This window comes from Cryptomeria japonica, chromosome 4 (genome assembly GCF_030272615.1).
Source record: "Cryptomeria japonica chromosome 4, Sugi_1.0, whole genome shotgun sequence".
NCBI lineage: Eukaryota > Viridiplantae > Streptophyta > Pinopsida > Cupressales > Cupressaceae > Cryptomeria > Cryptomeria japonica.
The window spans coordinates 398,850,313-398,874,109 of NC_081408.1; the positions used below are offsets into that span (position 1 = coordinate 398,850,313).

The 23,797-nt window shown below is 36.2% G+C and overlaps 1 protein-coding gene across 2 annotated transcripts in view; it reads right to left on the reverse strand.

Moving 5' to 3' along the window:
• Positions 1-1,250: 1,250 nt before the first annotated feature.
• LOC131074672 (uncharacterized) overlaps positions 1,251-23,797 on the reverse strand; it is a 147,351-nt gene continuing 124,804 nt past the window's right edge. For both annotated transcript variants that reach the window (XM_058011346.2, XM_058011345.2), the window contains 3 exons: positions 20,959-21,024; positions 2,240-2,542; positions 1,251-2,116 (listed from right to left, as the gene is read on the reverse strand). In XM_058011346.2, the coding sequence (XP_057867329.1) occupies positions 1,631-2,116; positions 2,240-2,542; positions 20,959-21,024 (855 nt within the window). In that variant the 3' untranslated portion in view covers positions 1,251-1,630. The remainder of the gene's footprint in view (positions 2,117-2,239; positions 2,543-20,958; positions 21,025-23,797) is intronic.

The following is a 23,797-nucleotide window of genomic DNA, read 5'->3' on the forward strand; positions in this document are numbered from 1 at the left end:
ATTGAGGTCATTCACAAGAAATGATATTTGAGAAATGATTTAGAAAAAAAACCCCTATTGTGTTATGTGCTAGGGGTACATCTTGCCATTCTCGAGGATGTCAAGGTATCCCAATGACAAAACCAACAAAAACCATTATTGTTTGAAGATGATGACCTTTATCAAGATTTGTTTTCTTGAACAATGGCCAAATTTCATTGTTTTTTACCTTAAAATAGACAAACAATTGTAGATTAATTTTGCAACAATATTAATTGCCTTTCTCTCGAATGCAAAAATGGGATAATTTTCAAGTAGTCCCCCAAATTTGAAGAATGTTTTGGAGACATTTCCCATATTATCGAAGACTCAAGAGCATACCTTGATGTCCTTAGGGTCATACGAGGATCTCCAATGATCGATGATTTTAAGAAGATATTGTTTAAGATGATGACCAAGATTCATTGTCTTTTAGAATGACTAAGTTTTGCTTGTTATTAATGAAAAAGAATGCAACCACCAAAATTCTAGAATTTAACGGTAAGTTTAATTGTTTTGCTCTTGCATTGTTTTTTTCCTTTTTTAACTCTTACTCCTTGTTTATTTGACAGATTCCACATAGTATGTCTTCTATGTTCAGTTTTCTTAATGTTTAAATAAGTTACAAATATATTATCATGCATTTGGCAAGCAGACATTTGATGTAATTGTGTTTGATTAAATAATTTTTAATTTTTACATTATTAATATTTTTAAAGTTTTTGTTTTTAGCTTTTATAGATTATTCTAATTGCCGCCCAATATTAAAAATTATCTATCCCCATAATAGAGGGAAACAGGGCTCCTAAACAAATCAAATTCAAGAGATAAGTCTTTGATATCCAGCAAAAGATGCCGGCAACCAGTAAAACTCAACGAACAAGTCAAATGCAAGGATCAAAACAGCAGTTTTCGATGCAGCGTATAAGTGAGGGCAGGAAAATAAAGGAAATTAAAATCTTTCTATATCTAGCTAGAAGTGTATTACAAATCTCTTAATAGATGCCATCGGGTTTTGTTGGGCCAGTGAGTTGGGCGGAAAAAACAAGGTTCAAACCCTGTGGGCATTCCTTGGCATATGTGCAGCTCGTTTGCGGGGCTGGTAAGATTTATCTGAACGGATCAACAACAATAATAATAAACAATAATATATCCAAATTTCAAATGGTTGAATATGCTAAAGCAGATTAAAATGGTGCCATTTGATATATTAAAACTCGGGTACGCCTGACTCGATAAAATCCGCGTCCTTAAATTTGATATTAATGAAAAGTTAACTTGATCTGCTGGGATCAATGACCGAGATCAATTTTTCAGTCACTTTTTCAACCTCGAAATGATGTATTCTGTACTCCGTCACCTGTTTGCAGTCTAGTAAAAATAAGTTCTTCAGATGCAATCATGAATAGAAATTTTAAAACTCGAGGAACTTTTCAACTGAGAAGACTGACAACTAAAATTTATGCAAAGCCCTTTTGGGTGATAAGATGCTACATAATATGCTAAATGTGACTCGTGATTATTGTGAAGAGTGTTTAATCACCTCTTCCAGTCACAAAAAAGTAAATAAAAGAATTCTGTTTGATCTGGCATAATGCTGATGATATTTATGCTACCTTGTGTCAACGCTCTTTCTCTCAAATGCCCTCGGTTTTGATTTCGTAGAGTTAAAGTGTTGAGAAACAAGTATGACAGCCATGACAATGATTAAACATCCAACCAAGGAACTGAAGAAAAGGGCTCCAGGCTGTCGAGTTTGCACAAATCCATAGATTCCATTTGAAGTTACAAGAACAAGGTCAGTCAAGCCATCATTTGAGAAGTCACTGTCTAATAATGGAAGAATAGGCGGAGAGGGCAACAAAATAGATGCAAGCAAACTACCACCGGGCGAGATGATAGTAGCCTCTTGTTCACCTGCGACTAAAACAACTTCTTGGGACCCAGGAATATGTAATGGCAAAGCTTTCAAAGTGGGAACAACCTTTTCCTCGACCATGCCTGCAGGCGAGGGCAAGTTTGACCATGATGAACCTGTTAGTAATTGCCATCTCCTGATTGCGCCTTGGCCATGAATACCTGCAGAATAAGAGGTAACCTGCCAAGAGGGAAAATAACAAGAGTCATCCATATCAAAGTCGGTCAATACAAATGAGTGAAGAAATTTATTAAAAAAAATATTAAATATGATTGCATAAAAGATGAACAAACTCATACGTACTTCGCCTCGGCTTGTCAAGAATATTACATCACCATGGCTTCCTTTCTGATGCTTGTGCCCATCACTCCTGGGAATTAGTATAGGGGTCGCCACCTCTATAGGTGCAGCATTAGCAGTGTGACCAAATGATTGTGAGCTGAAATCCCCTTGGTGGAAAACACCAAATGGAGAATACCTGCAAATAGAGGCATTGAAAAGTTGCTCTCGCACTGGAACTCCAGAAGTGGCAACAGCCCAGCAAGGCCTCAATATTTCCATTGTTCCTGTTGACACAGTCTGTTCAGCCCCACCTCCTCCTACAGCCTGCAGTTCACCCTCACAGAAAAAACAAAAATAATCAACAAGGATCTGAAAAAAATTGAGATGATTGTTTCCAAGAGAATCCCCATTGAGAATGAGATAAAACCTATGATTCATGAATGTAACAATTTAACCAATTGACATATACACAAAATTACATGCAAAATTGGGCTGAAGCTAGATCGAATGATACAGCAGGCAGATTTCATTTGATCTCATCCCGTTCTTGTTATAAGGATCTAAATTGAACAATAATGACAAAATTTGCTAATAGCAATTTTCAAAAATTTATTATGAATTAATGTTTTCTTCATAGATGGAAAACTTGTTCAGTATCAGTTCCAACTTCCAAGTGCTCATGGATTTTTTGAATTTCCTGATGCTGACTTTTTCAGTGTAAAACTCAGGCTTTTTGTTCCAGAGTTCTGGGTGAGTTTTAGGGCTGAACAGACAGCAATGCGATGCAGATTTTACACTGGAAAACAAGATTTTTGTGCAATTTCATAATTAATGTAGTCTTTCTTGCATTTGTCACATCATTTAGCATTCATTGCTGATGCTTTTCTGTTTTTTATGTGCAATCATATGTTTTGCTCAGGTTCTAGTGCCTGATCACGTGACATAGATGTCCTTGCCAGCAAATTTGAAGGTATTTGTGAAAATTCATAACTTATGCCATCAAATATTTGTATGTGGCATGATTGCAAGATATTTGCTACACATTCACACATTGTGTGCCTTGATGATCTCTGTCGGCAACGACTGCTCCATTGTGTGATTTCTTACCTCTCGCCACTTGAGTTTGGTTGCTTCTTTTCATTAGCACTGCTAGCATTGCTTACCCTATCGTGCGATTCCATCAATTGTCTGCATTTAAACTGTATTCTGTATAAAAAATTATTTCTTTTTAATGAAATTTAAGCACTTTTTAAGTTGTCGAGTGCACCAAGTAAGAAAAATTTGGCCTGTTGAGTCCAAAGTATGTGAACTATGGTTTTCATTGCTCAAGAGCTAGAAGCAATTCATTGAAAAAACAACTGATATATTTTATAAGATAAAAAGATCTCTCCAATACATCTAAAAAAGTAAGACCCTAGTCAGGACCCCCTAATTGACAACTTCTGTTTAAATTTTAAACAAATTGTCATAATATATACTATTTTCAGACTGCCCATGTTGGCATAGTGTGATGGATAAGTTGTGGTGTTGTTGTTCTTGCCATCAAGGTTTAAACCCCGCTGGGGTTTCATTGTTAAATATTTATATCGGAGATGAGGTCTTGTTGTGTCATTTTCACACATCGCCCCATTGCAAATGGGGACCCCCACTTTTTTTCTGCTTCTAGGTTTGTTTTGAGTCTTTTACTATTAGCCTTTCATTTTGAAGAAGTGTAGTATCTCAGGTGGCTAAGATGTAATCAGGACAAATCTCGCTCTTTAGGATGAAGCCTCTCCCAGCACTGCCAGTGGTTGCCCAAGCCCGATTCCTCCCATTGCCATTTCTCATTCCTTCCAGCTCATCACCTTTATTTCCTTCACATCCCCCCCTTACATGGCATTGCCGGGACCCACCAAAATGGAGAGTTAAAAGTTGTTTTAGAACTCTTTTGCTGGGACTCACCAAACTTTTAGCTTGGAAATTTAAAATGTTTTTTTGGGCATTGCATTTGTCTTCGACTCTCCTATACTACCGTGGCATTGTATGGGCCCCCACAAAGCACTAAGGAGAAGTTTTTTGAGGTATTAACATGCTGGACCCCACCGAATTTTAGACCTGGAAAGAGAAAATGATTTTTAAGGCAGTATGTATGGTATTGTTTGGGCCCCACCAACTTTAGAGAAGAGAGCAAAATGTTTCTAAGACATTGATAATGCCACTTCAGCATGATGTAAGTTAGAGCAATTCACCTTCAAAAATTGGAAAGAGATCAAAATTTGACTAAGGCATGTACATGATTTATTGTACGTAGCTCTCACACCCATCGTGCGTAGCCTTCGCACCTATCACACGTAGCTCTTGCACCCTTCATGCGTAGCTCTCGCACCTTTTGTGCATTACCTTCACACCGATCGTGCATTGCTCTCGCACACATCATGCATTGACCACACACACATCATGCATCGAACACGCACACATTGTGCATTGATCAAGTTCGATTGTGAAAGAAAGGAGAGCTACACCTTGAATAATGCAAGTCATTCAATGAATGCAATCAACAAAGAAGAACGATGCATCCTAAATAAGAGCATTCAATGATGTTGCCTCAACACTTGAACCCCACAATGAAATCCTTATGCTATGAAAAGCCTACAGTTCAAAGTGTGATGAATGAAAGGCATTTGATAGGAGTTGTCACACAAAAGAAAGTATTTAAGATCTATGCCCATGATGTTGTAAAGATCAAAACCAATCACTAAATTCGATATGGCTAGCTATGTATCATTAAAGTTCGAATTTTGAAATTGGGCCACGTTTAATGAATGGTATTCACTTTTACGAATTGATGGCAATGCATTTAGTATAAGCCGCTGCACAAGAGAAGGCATTCAACCAAATGACAACAAATTGATTTCACCAATGCAACCTATTAAAACCGATGGAGCTGGGTGATCGTATTTAATGACTTATTTGCCAATAAATTACAAAGGCACCACGATTTTGCAAATGAAGATGCTTTTATTTAGAAGATAAAAGTGGTGATCATACAGCATTGAATAAAGTAACCAGATGTCCATTTTGTAATGCATTAGATAAAAATTGCCAACTGCCTGTGATGGAGTATTGAAATTTTTGAAACAACTATAATTATGTGTTGATCATTACATTTGATCAACACATTGAATCTATATTGCCTCCTACAGCGATTCTGATTTTGAACATGTACAATCAACAGCAAATTTGACAAGAGAATTGGGCGATTGTGATAGCGATTGGCATTTGGCATTGATTGCAGATCATCTTAAAGGCAGCAAGCTATGTTTGAAAGACAATGATTTTGGCGAATTCACCAAGATAGCAATTCTGAGTTATCCTCATTGTCTAGCGATCTTGGCATTAATAATTGGCAGCGAATTCATCTCCACAAACACAACAGCGATCACAAAGGCAGCGAACTTGACTTTGTCCATATTTCACCAAAACGAATTGCTTTATCTTCAGCAAATTCCTCTACCAAGGGTGGCGATAATATTAGTTTCGAACAAGAGTCATTCTGATCAGCAAGGTGGCTTCATTGTGGCCAGTGACTATTCATTCACCAAGGCAGCGATATCATCCATAGATAAGCAATTGCATTTAAGGATCAGTGATTAGCTAAAAGCCTAAAACATATTCATTTGGGAAACTTCTGATTTGGCTAAGGAAGCCACCAAAGTCGAATTTCAGTTTGTTGAAAAATGTTTCACAGGTTTTAAAATAAAATCAGAACATGTTCAAATGCTGATCCATCGTCTTGTTCGATCTTTGTTTGTATAATATTGATTGAGAAAGTTTTTACATTATTCTTTGATCGTCTTTAAGCATATACAAAAATCCATTATTATCATTTAGGATGATCATTTCAAATTCAGTCAAGGGTTAGTAGTGTAGCCTAGGGTTTCAAGATTATCATTAGGTTCCCTAACTTTGATGATCGATTACTTATTTGCAAACAAATGTCACTTCATAAACCTAAATTAGCCAATTCTCATAGGTGCAAGATGGCGGGAGCAAGGCGAGCTCTCATCAAGGAGGACATTGCACTTCAAGTCCCTACAAGGCAGTTGAAGGGATCGTCAAGTCGCAAGCTCATGCAAGGCAGGAATAGGAGTCATATACATCAAAGGGAATACAAGAAGACTCTGGGTGCAATGTGCACTTCAAAGCGTCCTAGGCAATGATACCATCCGTCCTAAGCAAAGACAAGAACCAAGAACGAGATCAGCATGATGATGCAAGGAAGCTGCTTGAAGGAAAGGATACCACAAAGAACACACAAGGAGAAGTAGGATCAATGCATTCCAAGGCACGATAAGGATCAAGCATAGGCAAGACAAGGTCTACACCAAATGCAACACCAAGGCAAAGGGTAGCAATCAACATCAAGCACTCGAAGAAGAATTTTCATAATCTTGAATTTCCTTCAAAAATCCAAGAATCATTGCCAGTATAGCCAGATGGAAGCTCCAGAATGCAAGTTATCAAGACAAGAGATAGTTTCAGAAAAGTTAATCAAAGTTGGAAGATCAACATGAGCAAAGTCATCAACACATCAGGAGCTTGATAATGTTGAGTATCAAGAGAAATGCCTCATACATTCACACACTTGTGATGAGTTACAAAGATCAACCAAGATGAGGTGGCGCCCAATCATCATCTATCCTATCATATCATTCTAAGACAAGGCATCCAGATTCAATGAACCCGACTCATCCTACAAAGAAGATCACTACTACATGGGCACAAAGTTCGATGTACCTACCATCATCATCTATTAGTTGAATTTTCTAGGAAGGACGCGTGTACCATCAATCGTAATTTTGTCATTGGTCAAGCATTAAATGCTTTGCAATGGGTGTAACAAACCCTAATTAGGGTTTCTATCTAAGCCATTGAATAGTAATGAGAGCACTATATAAGGCTCCACTTCTTCATTTGTAAAGTTAATAGTCAATAGTCAATAGTGATAGAAAGTAGCAAGCAAATAACTAGAGTAGAATAGGAAGAGAAGGCAAAAATTGTTGCCAAAGTTGTAAATAAACTTCCTTTTCAATGAAGTTATGGTGGAATGTGTTGTTTCTTCTACAATTGCATGGTTTCTTGTTGGATCTTCATGTTAGATATTGATAATTAGATGAATGGAAGACTTTGTGTATGATCAATGGTGAAATTTGCATATCCATACTACTAACACTTTGCTGATGGTAAAGTGCCTTGCGTGGTCAACTAGAATCATTCAGCTAAAGCTTAACTTCAATTATTGCTTCTTCATTGATATGCATCAACTTGATGGTGCCTATGCTTGTGGTGATGATTTGAAAATCATAAAGCTATCCTTAGGAGATCGCACTAGCTTTGTGGAGATGTTCATACCATGTCAAAGCAAGACTTAGTTGAATTTCATCAAAGATTGTCAATTGCTCTTACATTCTTAGAGTTAGAATAGCCTTCTAAACCTTATCTTTTTTCCCTTTTTTAATCAAGTGAAATCCCACATTCTAGCGACATTCAAAGCATTCAAACAGATCAAAAGCATTCAGACATTCAACATAAGTCCACCCTGTGAAACCAGCAATATCACATCATATACAACTGAGTCTTTCCAAGAGCACATCAAGACCTGACATTCGAGAACCTTGGAGTCGTCCCACTTGACCACGCAGCTTAGTATTTGGGAGTCTTTTATCAAGAGAGGATAGAATTATTAGTATTTTATTCTTTGTTGCATAGTGCATAAAAACACCATCAACAGGTCCCCCGCTTGTGACTTCACTGGCTTATAGCTCTGGGTCCAAAGTGTTTACAACCCTTTGAAAAAAATCTATTTTCAGACCATCTTCAAATGTCTACCATTTATGAGTTTGTCATGCAATATTAACATGAAATCTGTATTTTATTTTCTCATTTGGCATTTGCTAAGTTTTAAATTACCAATTCATCCAGCATAGGTCCTGGATCCAGGTCCAATTCAATTCTCGTCTGGGATCTGATTTGCTGCAGCCAGGGATTCACAGATGTGGCAAAAAATACTCTGATTCATCAAGACTAGCCTGAGCGAACCCATGAATTACCCAACTCCCAAACATTTCTATGGACAAAACCAACCCCCACTTCTGTTTTGTTTGAATCCACAAACTGAACATGTGAACCTAAATCACAACAGGTCACTTAGGCTGAATGAATAAAAAAGATTGAAATTTGACTTTGGGTATTTTCTAGGAGTTCTGAAGAATAATAAACAGGGAAACAGGCATAGGTTCAGAGCAAATCCTCACATACTTCACTTGAAATTGAGGAAATCACAAAAAAATAAACAGTTTCATATGAAGTGAATAAACATTGAATCTGGAAGAGTTGTCGATAACGTTCAAGTTTCTCTAGAGTTCTTTATATGAAACTGAAACAGTTGGAAGGAACAAAATGGATAAACCACTTACAGTTGAAAATAAATGAAGCATCTGCTAAAGTAGAGGGAAACAGAGATATGGTGAATAGCCATTGTGGAGTTCCTAGGATCATGTGCTTTTAATGTTTCACGAATGTAGAGGGGTAGTGACTTGAAAAATAGAAACAATTACCAGAAGTTAACTCTTGTTATTGCCATGATAGTTCAAATTGAATAAGGCCAGTATCTAGCTGTCGCCAAAAGTAGGAAATCAACTTCTCGAGTATAATTAACATGTCTATAGCACTGAAAAATTTTAAGTTACATTTGGAATTTATTTCCAATGCAGTAACTACAACAAATTGACATGGGCTATGAATAGATGTTTCTCCCAAGGCAAGAACAAATTTCTCTATAAATCCCTGGTTCAACTTATGCCAAGATTCTTCACACTTTTCTAAAATCAGCTGATGGGAACTTGATCAAACAGTATGCAAGTTTCCTTTGAAGAGTTTTTGCTGGCTTGTTTTGTTTTCATGGTTTAGTTTAATGCAATCATAACTTTAAACTCGCACACAAAGATTCATATCATTTTGGGTCTTGACAATACAACAATGACAGTATATAATATTCATTGACTGAAATAACTGATTACAACTTATTATAAACTGCTGTTAATGAACAGATATCAGAATTAATATGCATAAAACTTCTGACCTCTTGGAGCATTCATATTTTGAACTCTTTGAAGGGATATTAGCATAATAAATGACAGTGATCAACACAGATTTATACAGCAAACGAAATAAGGTCTATGCTGGACTGTTGCACCTCCAAAAACAACATGCCAAGGTTGATGGGAGGCCTGCAGGTCATGCGCTGCTCTCTTGCACACTCACGTGACCCCCTAACTTTGAAATGCTAACACACAAGCTCTTCAACCCAGCAGCAATAACGGTTCCTTGATACAACTCAGCGTCCCAAACACAAACACCAAATTGCCTCAATAAGGCTGGATGGATCCCCTGGTTCTTAATCTTTGTTTCACACCAACCTTTGTAGAGTATGGCGACCCAAGTCAAGCAGTCCAATGTGTCTCTGTCTATGCCCAAAGACTCACACTACCTCCAGCAATGTTATCGCCCAACATAAGGAAATGAAATCACCCAAACTTTGTCTTCTTCTCAACCTAGCATCCAAACCTTCAAGTAAACATTTAACAACAATAAAATATCCAATTGCATAGCAAGGAATGGCATCCCAAATTCACTAGGCACTCTATCCAAATCATCCAAACTCGGGAATATGTCTTGGAACAAGACTTCAAAAATTCCCTTAATCTCCAATCCTTAAATCCAACTATGAAATTTATATGACTCCGCCTGAAACTAGCTAGGGGTACATGTTTCACAACTGAAATTGCCTGCCCTTAGATGAATAAACCAAGCATGAAGAAATGAACTCCAAAATCTTCTTTTATTAACCCCATAGGACTTTCCCAAAGCCTTTTCAAATTTGAAGCCAATTTAATAAAGTGGCTTTAATATTTTCTTTTAATTTTTCACTTAAGTCACTTAATGTCACTTTATCCAATTTGATTCAATAAATTTACCTGTCAATTCTACTTTATTGGATAACATTAAATAATTAATTAGATTTATTCCCTTATAATAATCCAACTTTAGCCTATAGGAAAAGAATAGGCTAAACAATTTTTTGACTACTTAGAAGGAGACATTACAATCCTCCCTTCTTGAGATTGCTTGCCCTCAAGCAATCGAAGTTAGAATGCTGCAAAATCTGCTCACCCTCCCAAGTGGCATCCTCTATGGGCAAGTCTCCCATCTGATGAGATACTCCTTAATCACTTTTCTCCTCAATTTCGTCTCTTTAACATCCAGAATAGCATCAGGAATCAAAACCAATTGGCCCTCCTCATGCAAAGGTGAAAGCTCAAGTGATGATGTGATATGCTACCCAAGTGCCTTTCTAAGGCAAGAAACATGGAACATGTTATGAATCCTGCTATTTTTCAGCAGCTCAAGCTCATAAGCTACTTTACCCATCCTCAAAACAATTTTGTAACGACCATGAAGTGAAAATTCAACTTCTCCACACCACTCTTCTTCAAAGAAGATTTCTTGTAGGGCTAAAGGCTCAAGAAAAATAAAGCACCTACCTCAAAACTCCTCTCTACTTTGTGCCTATCTACATATTCTTCTACTGATTCTGAGCACTCTTAAATTTATCCTTGAGTATCTTAAGGATGTCTTGGCTTTCTTGTATCCAATCCTTAGCCTTGGGTGCTCTGTTGTCACCAAAAGCTAAGTCTATAAAAGATGGAGCATCACAACCATACAATGCTCTAAAAGGAGTCATCCTCAATCGACATGTGATAGGTCGTATTGTAACAATATTCACCCAAATGCAACCGCCTAATCCAACCCTTCTTCTGCCCTACAACATGATTACGCAGCCATCCTTCCACTCATATGTCCACAATCTCTATTTGTCCATCTGTCTATGGGTGGTAATTGGTACTCTGGGTCAACTAGATATCAGGCAACTTAAGAAGTTCCAAAAAAACAAATCATGGAGTCTGACACCTCCCTATAGAACAAATTGGTAACTTGTGGAACCTTGTACTTTGATGAAATGATAAAGAAGTGTGCAAATTTGGTCAACTGATCAACTACCACAAAGATACAATTTTTGCCCTGCACTTTCCATAGACCTATAATGAAATCCATAGATATGCTTTCCCACTTCTGGTTGTGGCAAACCTCATGGGAAAGTGTGTTCTGACTTGTTGTGCTGCACTTGCAAACATGCCGCAAAACATAATCCTTGAGACCCTTCCACAAAAATATCTCTGACCTACTTGTAGGTTTCAAAATACCATGGATGTCCTGCAAGTGGGGTATTGTAATGTCCCCTTATGTTAGTTCTTAAGAATTTGGAACAATTAACTCAAAAACCAATTGCAAGAGACTTATTCTTGTCAAAAACACAAAATCCTTATGAATGCTGATAATAAATATTTAATAGAATGACAACATATCAATTCTGAAACATATACTCAATATATGATAATACAAGTATTATATAATCTGCAGATAGTAACTTGATTGATTGGATGTAATATATCTGCTGTCTCTGATATAACCTTGGGAATTATGCAATGGTAAGATGATCAATCTGCAATATAGAGAGATCTCTGCTCTTCCTGATGTATCGATGTAAGATATACTATGAGCCTCCTTTGATGATAGCAATGATGCTATGTTGCTGTCTGATTGGTCTTTAAAAATATGCAAATATAGTGGTGCTATTTCTGATTTCTCACCTGAAGTACGCAACCTGATTTAATACCAAAGGCAGATGCTCAATTGAGCAGATCCAATAATGGACACAAATAGAAATAAAAGACAAAATCCGATGATTTCTTGGAATGAGTATTGATCCCTTATTAAATATCTTGTGGGAACAAAGGGTTGTGTCTCATCTTGGAATGGGCATATCCTCCTCCTAATTGCAACTTTATATGATCTTTTGTTATTGATACAATTCTTCATCGCTGTTACTTGTTAAGTATTAATTAATCACTTGTTCGAGTTGCTTTATGATTAATATAATCATTGTTTGAATAACTAACCAATGGAATGGTTAGTTGCTGATCAGGTTTGTTAATGCCTTAATCGATATCTGTTTGACCAATCAGTCATATACTTGAACTCCCTCTTTTGATATGGATTATCGTATCCTCCTTATCCAGCGATATTAAGTGTTGAGCACTTGATCATAATCAGATATGCTTGCTGATTGTTATTTGCTTATCGAATCTATTAATGATGCTTGACTATCTTCGATGGAATCATTACATAGTGATGACAATTAATAGATGATGGTTGGACTATGTTACTCATTATCTCCATTGTATTTCCTCTATATGACATGTTATTGAGGTGATGCTGGTATGGATTTATGTATGATCGATGCATAAGAGATCTTCATGAGTTTCTGTGTAGAATCAATATTTTGATCACAGCTTCAGTATGCATCATACTTGATATCATGTGGCTCAGCATGTTGTATGCTCTTGAAGTCTTCATTCCTTGATTATGAGAATGGGTGGATAGCATATCAAATCTCTTATCTCTACTACATCTTATCCTCTATGCTTTACTTGGATGCTTGATAGGAAAATCGTGATGTCTTATGAATAAGACGACTTTCCTCAATAAGGTCTTCATGCTTCTGTCTTTATTAATATCATATGCAAAGCTACCTACTTGAACTTCTTAAATACTATGTACAAATTGTCAATCTTTATTTACTAACTACTTGAAGGTGTTCAAGGTCTGCCACCCTTGATCAAATATATGTTTTATCATTTCCTTGTTATTAGGTTAAGGATGGGGACATCACAGGTATCATGGATGGCTCTCATAATCTTTTCCTTAAGCTTTGATTCAAGAATCAAGTTGATCCTATCCTTGTAGTAGATGATGTCATCCATGACCCTATATCTATCATCCTAAACCTTGCTATTAATCAATTTGCATGCAAAGGTGTTCTTGGTATACTTGAATAAAAGATGAACCTTCCAATCAGCTGAAATCTCTACCAAGGAGCAAATAGTAGATTTCTTGGAAAGTGCATCTACAACTATCTTCTTTTCCTTTCTTATACTCTATATCAAAATCATATGCCTAGATTTTGCTTACCAATTTTTGTTGTCTTTCATTCAAATATGTTCGCTCCAAGAAATATCTTAGGCTATTGTGATCCACGTTGACCACAAATTTCCCACCTATTAGATACTATCTGAACTTTGTAACGCATGCATGATGGCAAGCATCTCATTATCTGAGATGGAATATAATCCTTTTGTATCCCAGAGCTTCTTGCTCTCATATGCAATGGGGTGCCTATTTTGCATCAACACTACCCTAATCCCCTTACTTGAAGCATCAAACTCCAAACAAAGGGTTGAGAAAAGTCGGGTAATGCCAACACAAGACAAGTACCATCACCTTATTAAGTCTATCAAAAATGTAATTAGCCTTACTTTGAAAGCTCCTTTCTTCGGACGATTGGTGAGAGGTGTACTGAGGTATGAGAAACCACAAACCTCCTATAATAGCTACATAGGCCATTGAGTCCCCTCAACTCTATTGATGTCTTCAACAAGGGCCAATCCAAAATGGCCTGAATCTTCTCCTGATAAACCTAGACTCCATTTTCACTGATCACATGTCCCAAATAAAGAGTGCCTATTAACCCAAACTCACACTTAGAGGCTTTTGCAAATAGGGATTGTGCCTCCATGATTCCCAACACCTCATCAAGATGCCTAATGTGGTCCTCCCATGTCTTTCTATATGTAAGGATGTCATCAAAGAACACCAGCAGAAATTTCGCAACTGTTTGTTGAAAATGTGGTTCATGCAAAATTGGAAGGTCGTGGGAACATTGGTCAACCCAAAGGGCATGACCAGAAACTCATTGTGCCCATAATGACACCTGAATTTTGTCTTATGAATAGCTTGATCCCTTACTCTGATTTGGTGGTATCCCAATCGAAGATCAATCTTCAAAAAATACATTGCACCATGCAACTCATTGAATAACTATTGATCCTAGGAATAGGATACATTATTTTTATTGTCTTTCTAGTTAGCGCATGATAGTCAATGCACATCTGTATAGTACCATCCATCTTCTTCACCGAAAAATTGAAGAAGCAAAGGGACTTGAATTGGGCTTGATATGTCCCAAGTCTAAAAACTCCTTAATCACTTTTTCTATTTCCTCCTCAAATCTTTTTGGATGCCGATAAGGAGTGGTAATACAAGCTAAGAGCCCTCCTCTACTTAGATCACATGCTTGAAACCCTTGTCCAAAGGCCTCCTTGGAGGAATCTCATTGAAAACCAAATTGTGCTTATCCAACACATTGAATGTTCACTACTATCAATAGGGGCCTTGGACAAAATCAAACACTGGGCTGCCCATGCAACATCTCCATGTCTAAATATGCTCTCCATCCTATTCACTGATACAATCCTGGGTGCACCATTGGACATACCCCTTAGGACTACCTTCTTACTATCCACTCTAAACTTCAACTCCATACTCTGAAAATTTTAAGGATTTAAAATCTGTTTCTTGCATCCTATAGTAAATAAACCTTAAAGACGCAATAAACTCATCAAATAGAAGCTACTTTGAACACACACACAAGTTGACATTGATCACATAAGTATAAATGCAAATTTTAGGCTTGAGCTGAAGGAAATAAGCTAAACTAAATAACACATTAGAAATATAAATAGTGTCAAATCTCTACAAAATTCATGGAATATGAAATCCATGGCATCACAAATTCAAAACATATATCAACATAAAAGCTAGAGCCTAGAAGTCTATGGCTCAAAGGCTCCAATATTAGTGATCACTCGACCCTGCAACCGTCCTACGTGTGTGCCTAAGATAGGTCCTGAAATGTTCTACAACCATGATATCTGCCTGTCTCGGGCTCAGCCTCAATGACATCAACATCCTCATCCACATCATCCTTGGGCTTGGGGTCCCCCAATGGGTTTCCTTGTGCAAGCAGTCCTCTACCTCTATGGTACTAATAATTACATCTTTTGGCTAAGATAAAAGTTTGAGTTTACCTTTCGCATTAAAAAATTTATTAACCAGCTCTTCTTCACTAAATGATGTCATGCTTACAACTTAAACAGGCTGGCAGGATACTCTGCCATGATATCTTTGTAAAGAGCCTACCAAAATTTTACCCAACTTTTTGCTCCAACTCAGCTATATAATTGATTAGGCAATTCATCAAATGGTTTTCTAGTTCTTCTTACAATCTATTTTATGATTGGAAATGGTTTGCTCATAAACCTAAATGATTTGAAATTTGTTTACATCATAATTACATTTCATTGCTTTCAAACACAAAGATACAACAATAATTTATTGAAACAAAAAAAAATATATTTTTTTTGCTTTATGGGTCTTGCTGGACGCAGAGTCTCAGGCTCGGGACTCGGCGAGTCTGGCCGGGTCTGCTCAGACTCGCGAGCAGACCCAGCCAGACTCGCCGAGTCCCGAGCCTGAGACTCTGCGTCCAGCAAGACCCATAAAGCAAAAAAAATAAAGGTCTTGCTGGACGCAGAGTCTCAGGCTCGGGACTCGGCGAGTCTGCCGAGTCTGAGCAGACCCGGCCAGACTCGGCCGAGTTCGAGTCCAGGCTCCTCTAGACTTGGCAAAGGTGACCCGCCTCTGGACTCTCCGAGTCTGGGCCAGACTCTGCCTTTGATAGCTGGACTTGCACTTGCATATTAGAGACTGATGCACTTAATGAAGCTGTTGTGCAAAGACAATTATATTTCCAGCCTTTAAGCTTTGTACTGAGGCAAGTTGAGTTCTTTTTCATAGAGAGTATCAAGTATTGGAAGTCTAAAGTGCTCTTGTGCAGTATTGTGCACATTGGATGTAATTTTCAGAGTGGCATATGCATTTTCAGATCAATTGGTTTGCTGCATTGTAAACTCAATCATTGAATGAATCAGTCATTGGCAATGAGATGATATTATGTCCAAAACATGTAAGTTCAGATTTATTTGTAGTTCTATTTCAGAAATGATGAATAAACATTAAGTGTGATTTCTTAAATTTACTATTTTACTAATTTCAATTTGCTAAAGTTTCAGTTGAAATGTAATTCTTAAAAAAAATTTCATAACTAGTTATTCAAGTACTATATGTATATCAGCACCGCCCCCCTGCCACCATCCCCCCGCCATCCCCGAACTTAGGCCCTTTGTCCCCCCGTCCCCGAAACCCATCCCCGAACTTAGGCCTTTTGTACCCCTGTCCCCAAAACCCATCCCCCCACCCCGTTCCCCCATCTCGAAATGCAGTGAAACACTGCAAAAAACCCTTGTTGCAGAGCTATGGTCTGGCATCTTTCTTCATGACGAAAACCCTCTCGTCAGGAATTGGAGGGTAAAAATCTTCTGATTGCCTTTGTTGGCTTCATTCAAAGATCAAATATGAGTTTCCAATAATTCCAGGTTTTAAGCATATCAGAAAATACAAAAAAACAAAAAAATGCTTTTTTTGGCAAGAATCAGATTTATTTGAATAAGATAGGAATTTTAATTTATTCAGAGAATTCGAAAAATATATACTTTTTATTTATTTTAGCAGGTCGTCCAATCTTACAGCAACCCTTTAATTGTCTTAGAACTCCTGCGAGGTATCACAGCAACCAGGAAAAAGGCATTGTACCACTGTTTGACTGAGACGTGGACTTTCAGCAGGTAAAATAAGAGGATCGCACCCTTTGGAGAGTAAAATGGAGGCTTCAAAACAATTCATTTTGTTTTTTAAGGTAGGCACACAACTCCAATCCCAATTGACTCCTTGAAAATTGTTCACTTTTAAAAACGGGAATTGCTGGCTACAAAGGGGATCCTAGGATTTACAAAGGCACTTGGTCACCTCAGTACAAGTCACCATAGCAAACAAAAAGAGGTTTTGACTTTGATTTCTCCTGCCAGCTAGCCACCAGCAAAGAAAGGAGGTTTGGGATATTAAAGGTGCATAAAAAGGCTAAAGTGGCATCGCAGCAATAAGGAGAAGATTCTGCAGAAAAGAAACAAATAAAGATTGCTGTTGACAAGGACTCATGAGACCTAGCGACCACTTTATCAAGTTCTTTTATGCAATTAATTTTTATTTAGTGTCATTCTTTCAATAATATATTTTGAGGAATCTTTATTCTTTTAAATAATTAATCAGCCCAGAGTTCAGATAGTATTTGTCTATTTAGATTTTACAAATTCAAAACAACAAAATAAAAAATCAAACAATTGGAAAACAAAAAAATATATTATAATCTTTAGCGAAACTGTCGAAAAATATTCCAAGGAATATTTCATTAAAATATCAGTATATAGTTGCAGTTGGATAACAACCAAGTACTCAGTCGATCCAAGAAATGGTCTTTTATATTTCCTCAATAGTAGTACACAAAGTTGAAACAAGAAATTCATGACTATTATTTATCTTAAAGAATAATGCCCTCAGCATCTCTAATGATCACACCCACACATTTGCGTAACAGTAGCTTTTTCCAAATTATGGTTTTTCAATGAGCAAACTATGGTCATCGGAGCCAGAGCAAGTAGGTTCGATTGGCCAAGCCTATGTATTATATAACTTGAACCACTAGTCAAGAATCAATATGTAGAAATTCCAAGTGGGAATAACTCTAAGCACTTCTAACCCACTAGTAGTTAGGCAGCGCTGACTGACTTAGTTATTATGAGTACACCTGAGGCTTACAACCACATACTTTAGGCATGTTGCATATGACTGCATATTATCGATTGGATTTGTTGAGTAAGGGCATGTGCTATCTTACATTTCTATGTAAGACTATTGGTATTACGTTGAGTGATGTTGATGCCATGCTATTATTTATACAGATTGAACACGATTTTGAAAAATTATTTATTTGGTTTATACATGTATATAATGATTTTGAGAAATTATATATATGCATTAGATATATAAGTTAATATATATGGAACCATGGTTCCATTTGAGTATATATGATACTTTATGATTAGTTTGAGGATACACCTATTATACATGTTCAAGTGAAATGCCAAATGACTTGTAATTTTAAAAGAAGAAAAAATATAGCATGTATTTTGGGGCTATTTTGTAATTTTTCTAATGGCCAAATATAGGGGGCATTATAGTGTGAAACTATCGTTTCATGCAAATTTAACGGTTGCACAAGCACCAAGATGGCTTTGAAACTGCCCCTACAATTAACTGATAGGTTCATCACCAATACTAAAAATGTGGTCTATTTGTCAACATTTCTCTATTTTCAGCCTTCTGAGATGCTTTAGATCAACCCAAGGTAATCTTCATCATTCAGGAATAATCAGTTGGGTTTGAAACCATTATAAGTAAGGGAATCTGAGTCTTCAAAAATGTTTGACATCTTCTTGACTGAAAGAAATGGCATCTAACCTTCTAATCAAGTATCAAGATCCATTACTATTTGCATCCCTGAATTTTTATTTTTTTTAGAATCATCTAAGAGCAGAGAAGGTATTTGATATGCAAAATGTTGGCTATTCCATATATCAAAATATGTTGTAGCGTGGTTTTATCACGAGGCATAACGGAGCAATTATTCTATATAATGCAAGATAAAAATTAGATGGATAAATGCAATAGTCCACGTTGCAAGTGGCAACAATATACTTCTTCCTACCATATCTCTACATAAAAGTGCAAGGAGCCTTGGGATTTTATAGCTCTAGAGAAGGAAGAATAAAATTTCTGTAACAGGTTCTAACACAACAAAACTCTCACAATATCAAGAAATAACAAAAAAAACTCTCACAATATTGATGACTAGATGGACTCTAGTTTCAAAAATCCAATAGATGGCAAAATAGTGGCAAAGTACATATTTTCTACAAGTTTTTCGGATGGAACTGAAAAGTTTCGAAAACTTTAGCATCTAGTAAAAGTTTTAAAGCTAGTGGATGGGAATAAATCCTCAATGGACTATTTGTACAAGGACATGGATAGAGCCAAGAAGGTGATGAGGGGTAGGATGGAAAATAAAAAGTCTAGGTACATGCCATTAGGACATAACCGATAGGAGACGGGATAAACATATGCACTCCTCACTCTACCCTATTGGATACTATCTAAATCCAACATTGTTCTATAGCCCCTAATTCAAATATAATGATGTTGATGTCACACAAGACCTGCTCATGTGAATGGAGAAAATGTTCCCTACTCAAAAAAAGTTGCAGCCAATTATGATAGAGCTAGAAATGACAAACAAGCAAGGCTTTTTTGTAAGTATGGCTGTCAAGCAAGGCAGGAAGACCTTCAAACTAGGTGGACTCTATAAAATTTTCACAGACTCTTCTATGGTGGACATATACATTAAAGGTACTAAGACTTTAGTAGGTCTTACATGACATATCTTGAAATATTTGTTTTTTTCAGCACAATGGTGGGATTTATGTCGCCAAAAGTCAAAATATTCGATGGATGGTGCTGTCCATTTTGAGTCACCCTTTTCTTCATCAAGTTGCAAGCATACTTGAGGTGTTTTTTACCACATACATTCCAAGAAATGCAGCCATCTAACACAACAGATGAAAGACTTTCTGTTCGTTCACACAACTTCCACCTAAAGCAAAAGAAAGCTCAAGGTTAAAGTTTCATAAAACTTCCAATCATAATTATTAAATTGTAATCATTATTGTTTCACTTTCAATAGCCAAAACTAATTTCCATATGACAAAATCAGTAACTGTTTAGGATGACCAGCCAATTGACCTCAATGAGATCGATCCAAATTCTGAGTGAATTACAAATGATGATGTCCTTGGCAATGGCGATCATTATGATCTCATTAAGGAAGGCAACTATGACAGTGATATGCATGAAAGACTCAAGAGAGGCTCTAATCCAGGACCTGCATCATCAGAATCTTCAGCCCTCTAGTGTAGCTCTCTACATAGAAAAAAAAGTCATTCGCTACATCTTATGTTTTTAAACTTTGTACTTAGTTAATAGGTTGACTTTCTCCAAAATAGATTGTAATTGAAACTTTGTAAATTATTAGCATCTTATTATTATTTATGCACTATGAAGTATGCATTATGCAATGCAATGTAATCAGTGATATGAACATAAATGACAAAAATCTATATTCCTCTATTGATGGGCTAAACTCTCAATTTTATTTGCTCTCTATATTACTATGCTATTGAAAAGCCTTCAAATTTGAAAAATATTAGCTTTTTTCACTTATTCTGCATTTACGTTACTGTTTCTTTTAAATCTAATTTTTCCCAGTTCAAATCCTGATTTTTTGAAAAATTCTTATACTTTTGGGTAGCTGACTTTTCACCAAAAGATTTTTACTGCTATGGTTCCTACCATATTCCTTCGTAATGAAGTTCAAGGTGCCTTATAATATACAGCTACAGTGAAGGGAGGATAAATTTCTATAACAAGAACTAACATGGCAAACATATCACAATATTAATACTGTCAGGCCTGCTGCAACAAAAGGAAAATAAACCCGGCAGATTAGAACTGGGAGTAAATTTCAATATATCAGATGCAAGTAATTGGTTGTATCCCTATCATCATGATGCTTAAAAAAGGCAATTGATACAAATTAGGACAAAATTAATTAGAACTCAACCATTGAATCATCCACAAATTACCATGAAAAAGGAATGTCCAAACAAAAAGAGTACCTGCACATGATCTAAAACTCCATCTCCATTTATGTCAGCATGTAAGCCCCCTTCTTGGAGATGAAGCTGCAACATAAACAGGACAACCATGTTCATAGATGATTAGGAATATCCATAATTTTCCATAAGGTCAAAATAGTTACAATCACTCTAGTAAATAATCTAATCAAGGCACTTGCTATGAAGAGAAAATATATGCATAACAAAAATGACTGACTTCATCAATCAGAAAACGAATTCTACCAACATTTATCCAAACAAAATTGAGATTAATGGAAATGTGGATTGTCATGGAATAAAGATTATAATACAATGCGGTCGGTGTTCAAGCTAGATAGATATATGACCTTAACTGCACTGATTTGTACAAGTACAAAGTTTCGAAATAAAGTTCATAAGCTATTTAACTGAAATAAAATTCATATTTTTACTACTGACTTCCCTTCAAGGAAAACAAATTTTGTAGGACCCAACCATTCTATGACTCTACTGTACTATTCTCCTGATGATGATTCTCATGTTGTAGCATATTTCTGGACCTACTTGTATCATAGTTATCATTTATGCAGATATGTGATGGTTTAATGATGTGACATGATTGTGATTATGCATGCAGCTAACTCCATATATTATGTAAATTGCATATTCATGAATTGTATCCATCCTTTGATTGAAATCCATGCTTACGTATCATCATAATGCCATATGGAATGCTTCTGTGAGCAAGATTAGAGAATCATTTATTTGATGTTTATGAGACTATTTATGATTAGTTTATTGAGATGTGATACAATTGAAATTACTTGATCTGATTAATCATGGTGATGCATAGCATGACTATGTATGTATTGAGTGATATTTTATGAGATGTTGCAAATGCCTTTGTTTTCAAATCTATGACAATGAGCATATACTGCTCTAACTTCTCATGTCCGGCTATGAGTTCCAAGATAAGATTGGATATGCACATTGAGTGTGTAAAAATTTAATAGGTATTGGCCAATGGAAGGCTGTAATCTCCCTACTTTGAAATATAATTTTAAAATAAATAATAATAAAATTAATATACAAAAGAATAAATATATAAATTTAAATTAAAATATAAAAGAATATAATTAAAAATAATTAAAATTTGATTAAAGTTAATGAATGATCAAAAGGCATGAAATGATAAGTTGTGACTCCCTCAAACGTGAGATATGAAAGAGAGAAGAGAACCTCATTTGAGAGGGGGAGAATTTGGAAATGAGAAGTGCAGATCTGATTGTGGAAGGTTGTGTCCCTTTCAAAGGGCAGAAAGAATGAAGAGTATATGTATATGTATATGTATGTAATAAAGTATGTATATATGTCTATGCGTGTGTGTGTCTATATATATATTGACCATCCAGCACATGGTATCTATCCCACAACCAGCCGGAGACCCAAGTCGACTTGTGAATGATGCTAGCAAAACAATATTCAATGCAACAAAATTCCCTTGCTATGTTGAGTCAATTTTGTCTATATCTGAAATATTACACACCTTTCTAAATGCTAACATCTCCTTATTGCAAGATGAGTCTTCGTGTATCATTAAAATGGGTGTGACCCGCCTTTTATATTCTCACATTTCCAATCAATAGATAAATATTATTATATTCAAAACAAATTAAACTTATTTCAGGACACCAATCTTCATACTTCTTCAAGCCCTTCACAATCCAAATCTTCAACCCAAATTCCTATAATTCATATTTGCTTGCAATCCCACAAGTTATCCCAAAAAACTCCTTTCCTGCCAACTCTCCAAATCTTTCCCAAATTCTCAGACAATTTGTCTTGCTTGCAAGACTTTACAAATTGCAAACCTACAATCATACCTACAAACTTTTTCAATGCAATCTGAAATCCTTAAATGTATATCACCGTATTGGCTAGCAACGAATCTTTTCACCGCCTAACATGATCTTCACCGTAGGGTTTCCATACTAGGGCTGCACTTGAACAACCCTGTTTAATCTCCACCACTGTGGTTTCAACAAATATTAAATATCCAGAATGAATGAAATGTGACCCTTTTTGTTATGTCCCCTTCTTCCAAAAATAGGAACTTATAAAGTCCACACCGTCTACAAATAGTAAGTTGAGATCATATGAAACTTTGAAAAAAAAAATATTAATTTATATATTATTTGTTTTGATGCAAATCAAATTTATCAAACAAATAAATATTAAATTAACTATTTGGTGGCATTGGTTTTTTAAAAGTTTCCTTGGCATCTTTAGGTATCTATGGCTAAGTTTGAATTTGTTTCCTTCTCAAAAGATACTTAATTTGTTGGCATGGGGATTTGGAACACTTCACTTGGACTATTTGTTGCCTTTTAGTGGTAATTGGCAGTTTTGATAAAGTTGGCAACTCATGGGGAGTTTGTAGACACTTGGCAAACGAAAGTTTCCTTTTCCTTGGAAATTGGATTTTTGGCACCCATTTTGGTTTGAATTTGAATATATTGAGAAATCGAACTTTTGGAAATCATTCCTGTCGCAAATTTGTTGAGCTTATGCTTGTTTCTTTAGTGGCTGATAAACCAATGGAGAAGGAGACTGTAGAATGAAATGTTTGAAGGTTTCCAAGTGATATAAGGATCGGAGTCAGAGGATTGCCAAGTGATCTAAGATGGGAGTCAAGGATTACCAGAGTATAATCTAATTCAAAGATTATCATTGTGCTAAATAGTTAAGATCTTCAGTTTTGTGGTTTGTTTGTAGATGCTCTTTGGGGTTTGAGTATTCAGTTTTGCAGATATTTATAACAGATTTGTGGTTGTAGCTTGTTGTTATCACATTTCAAACC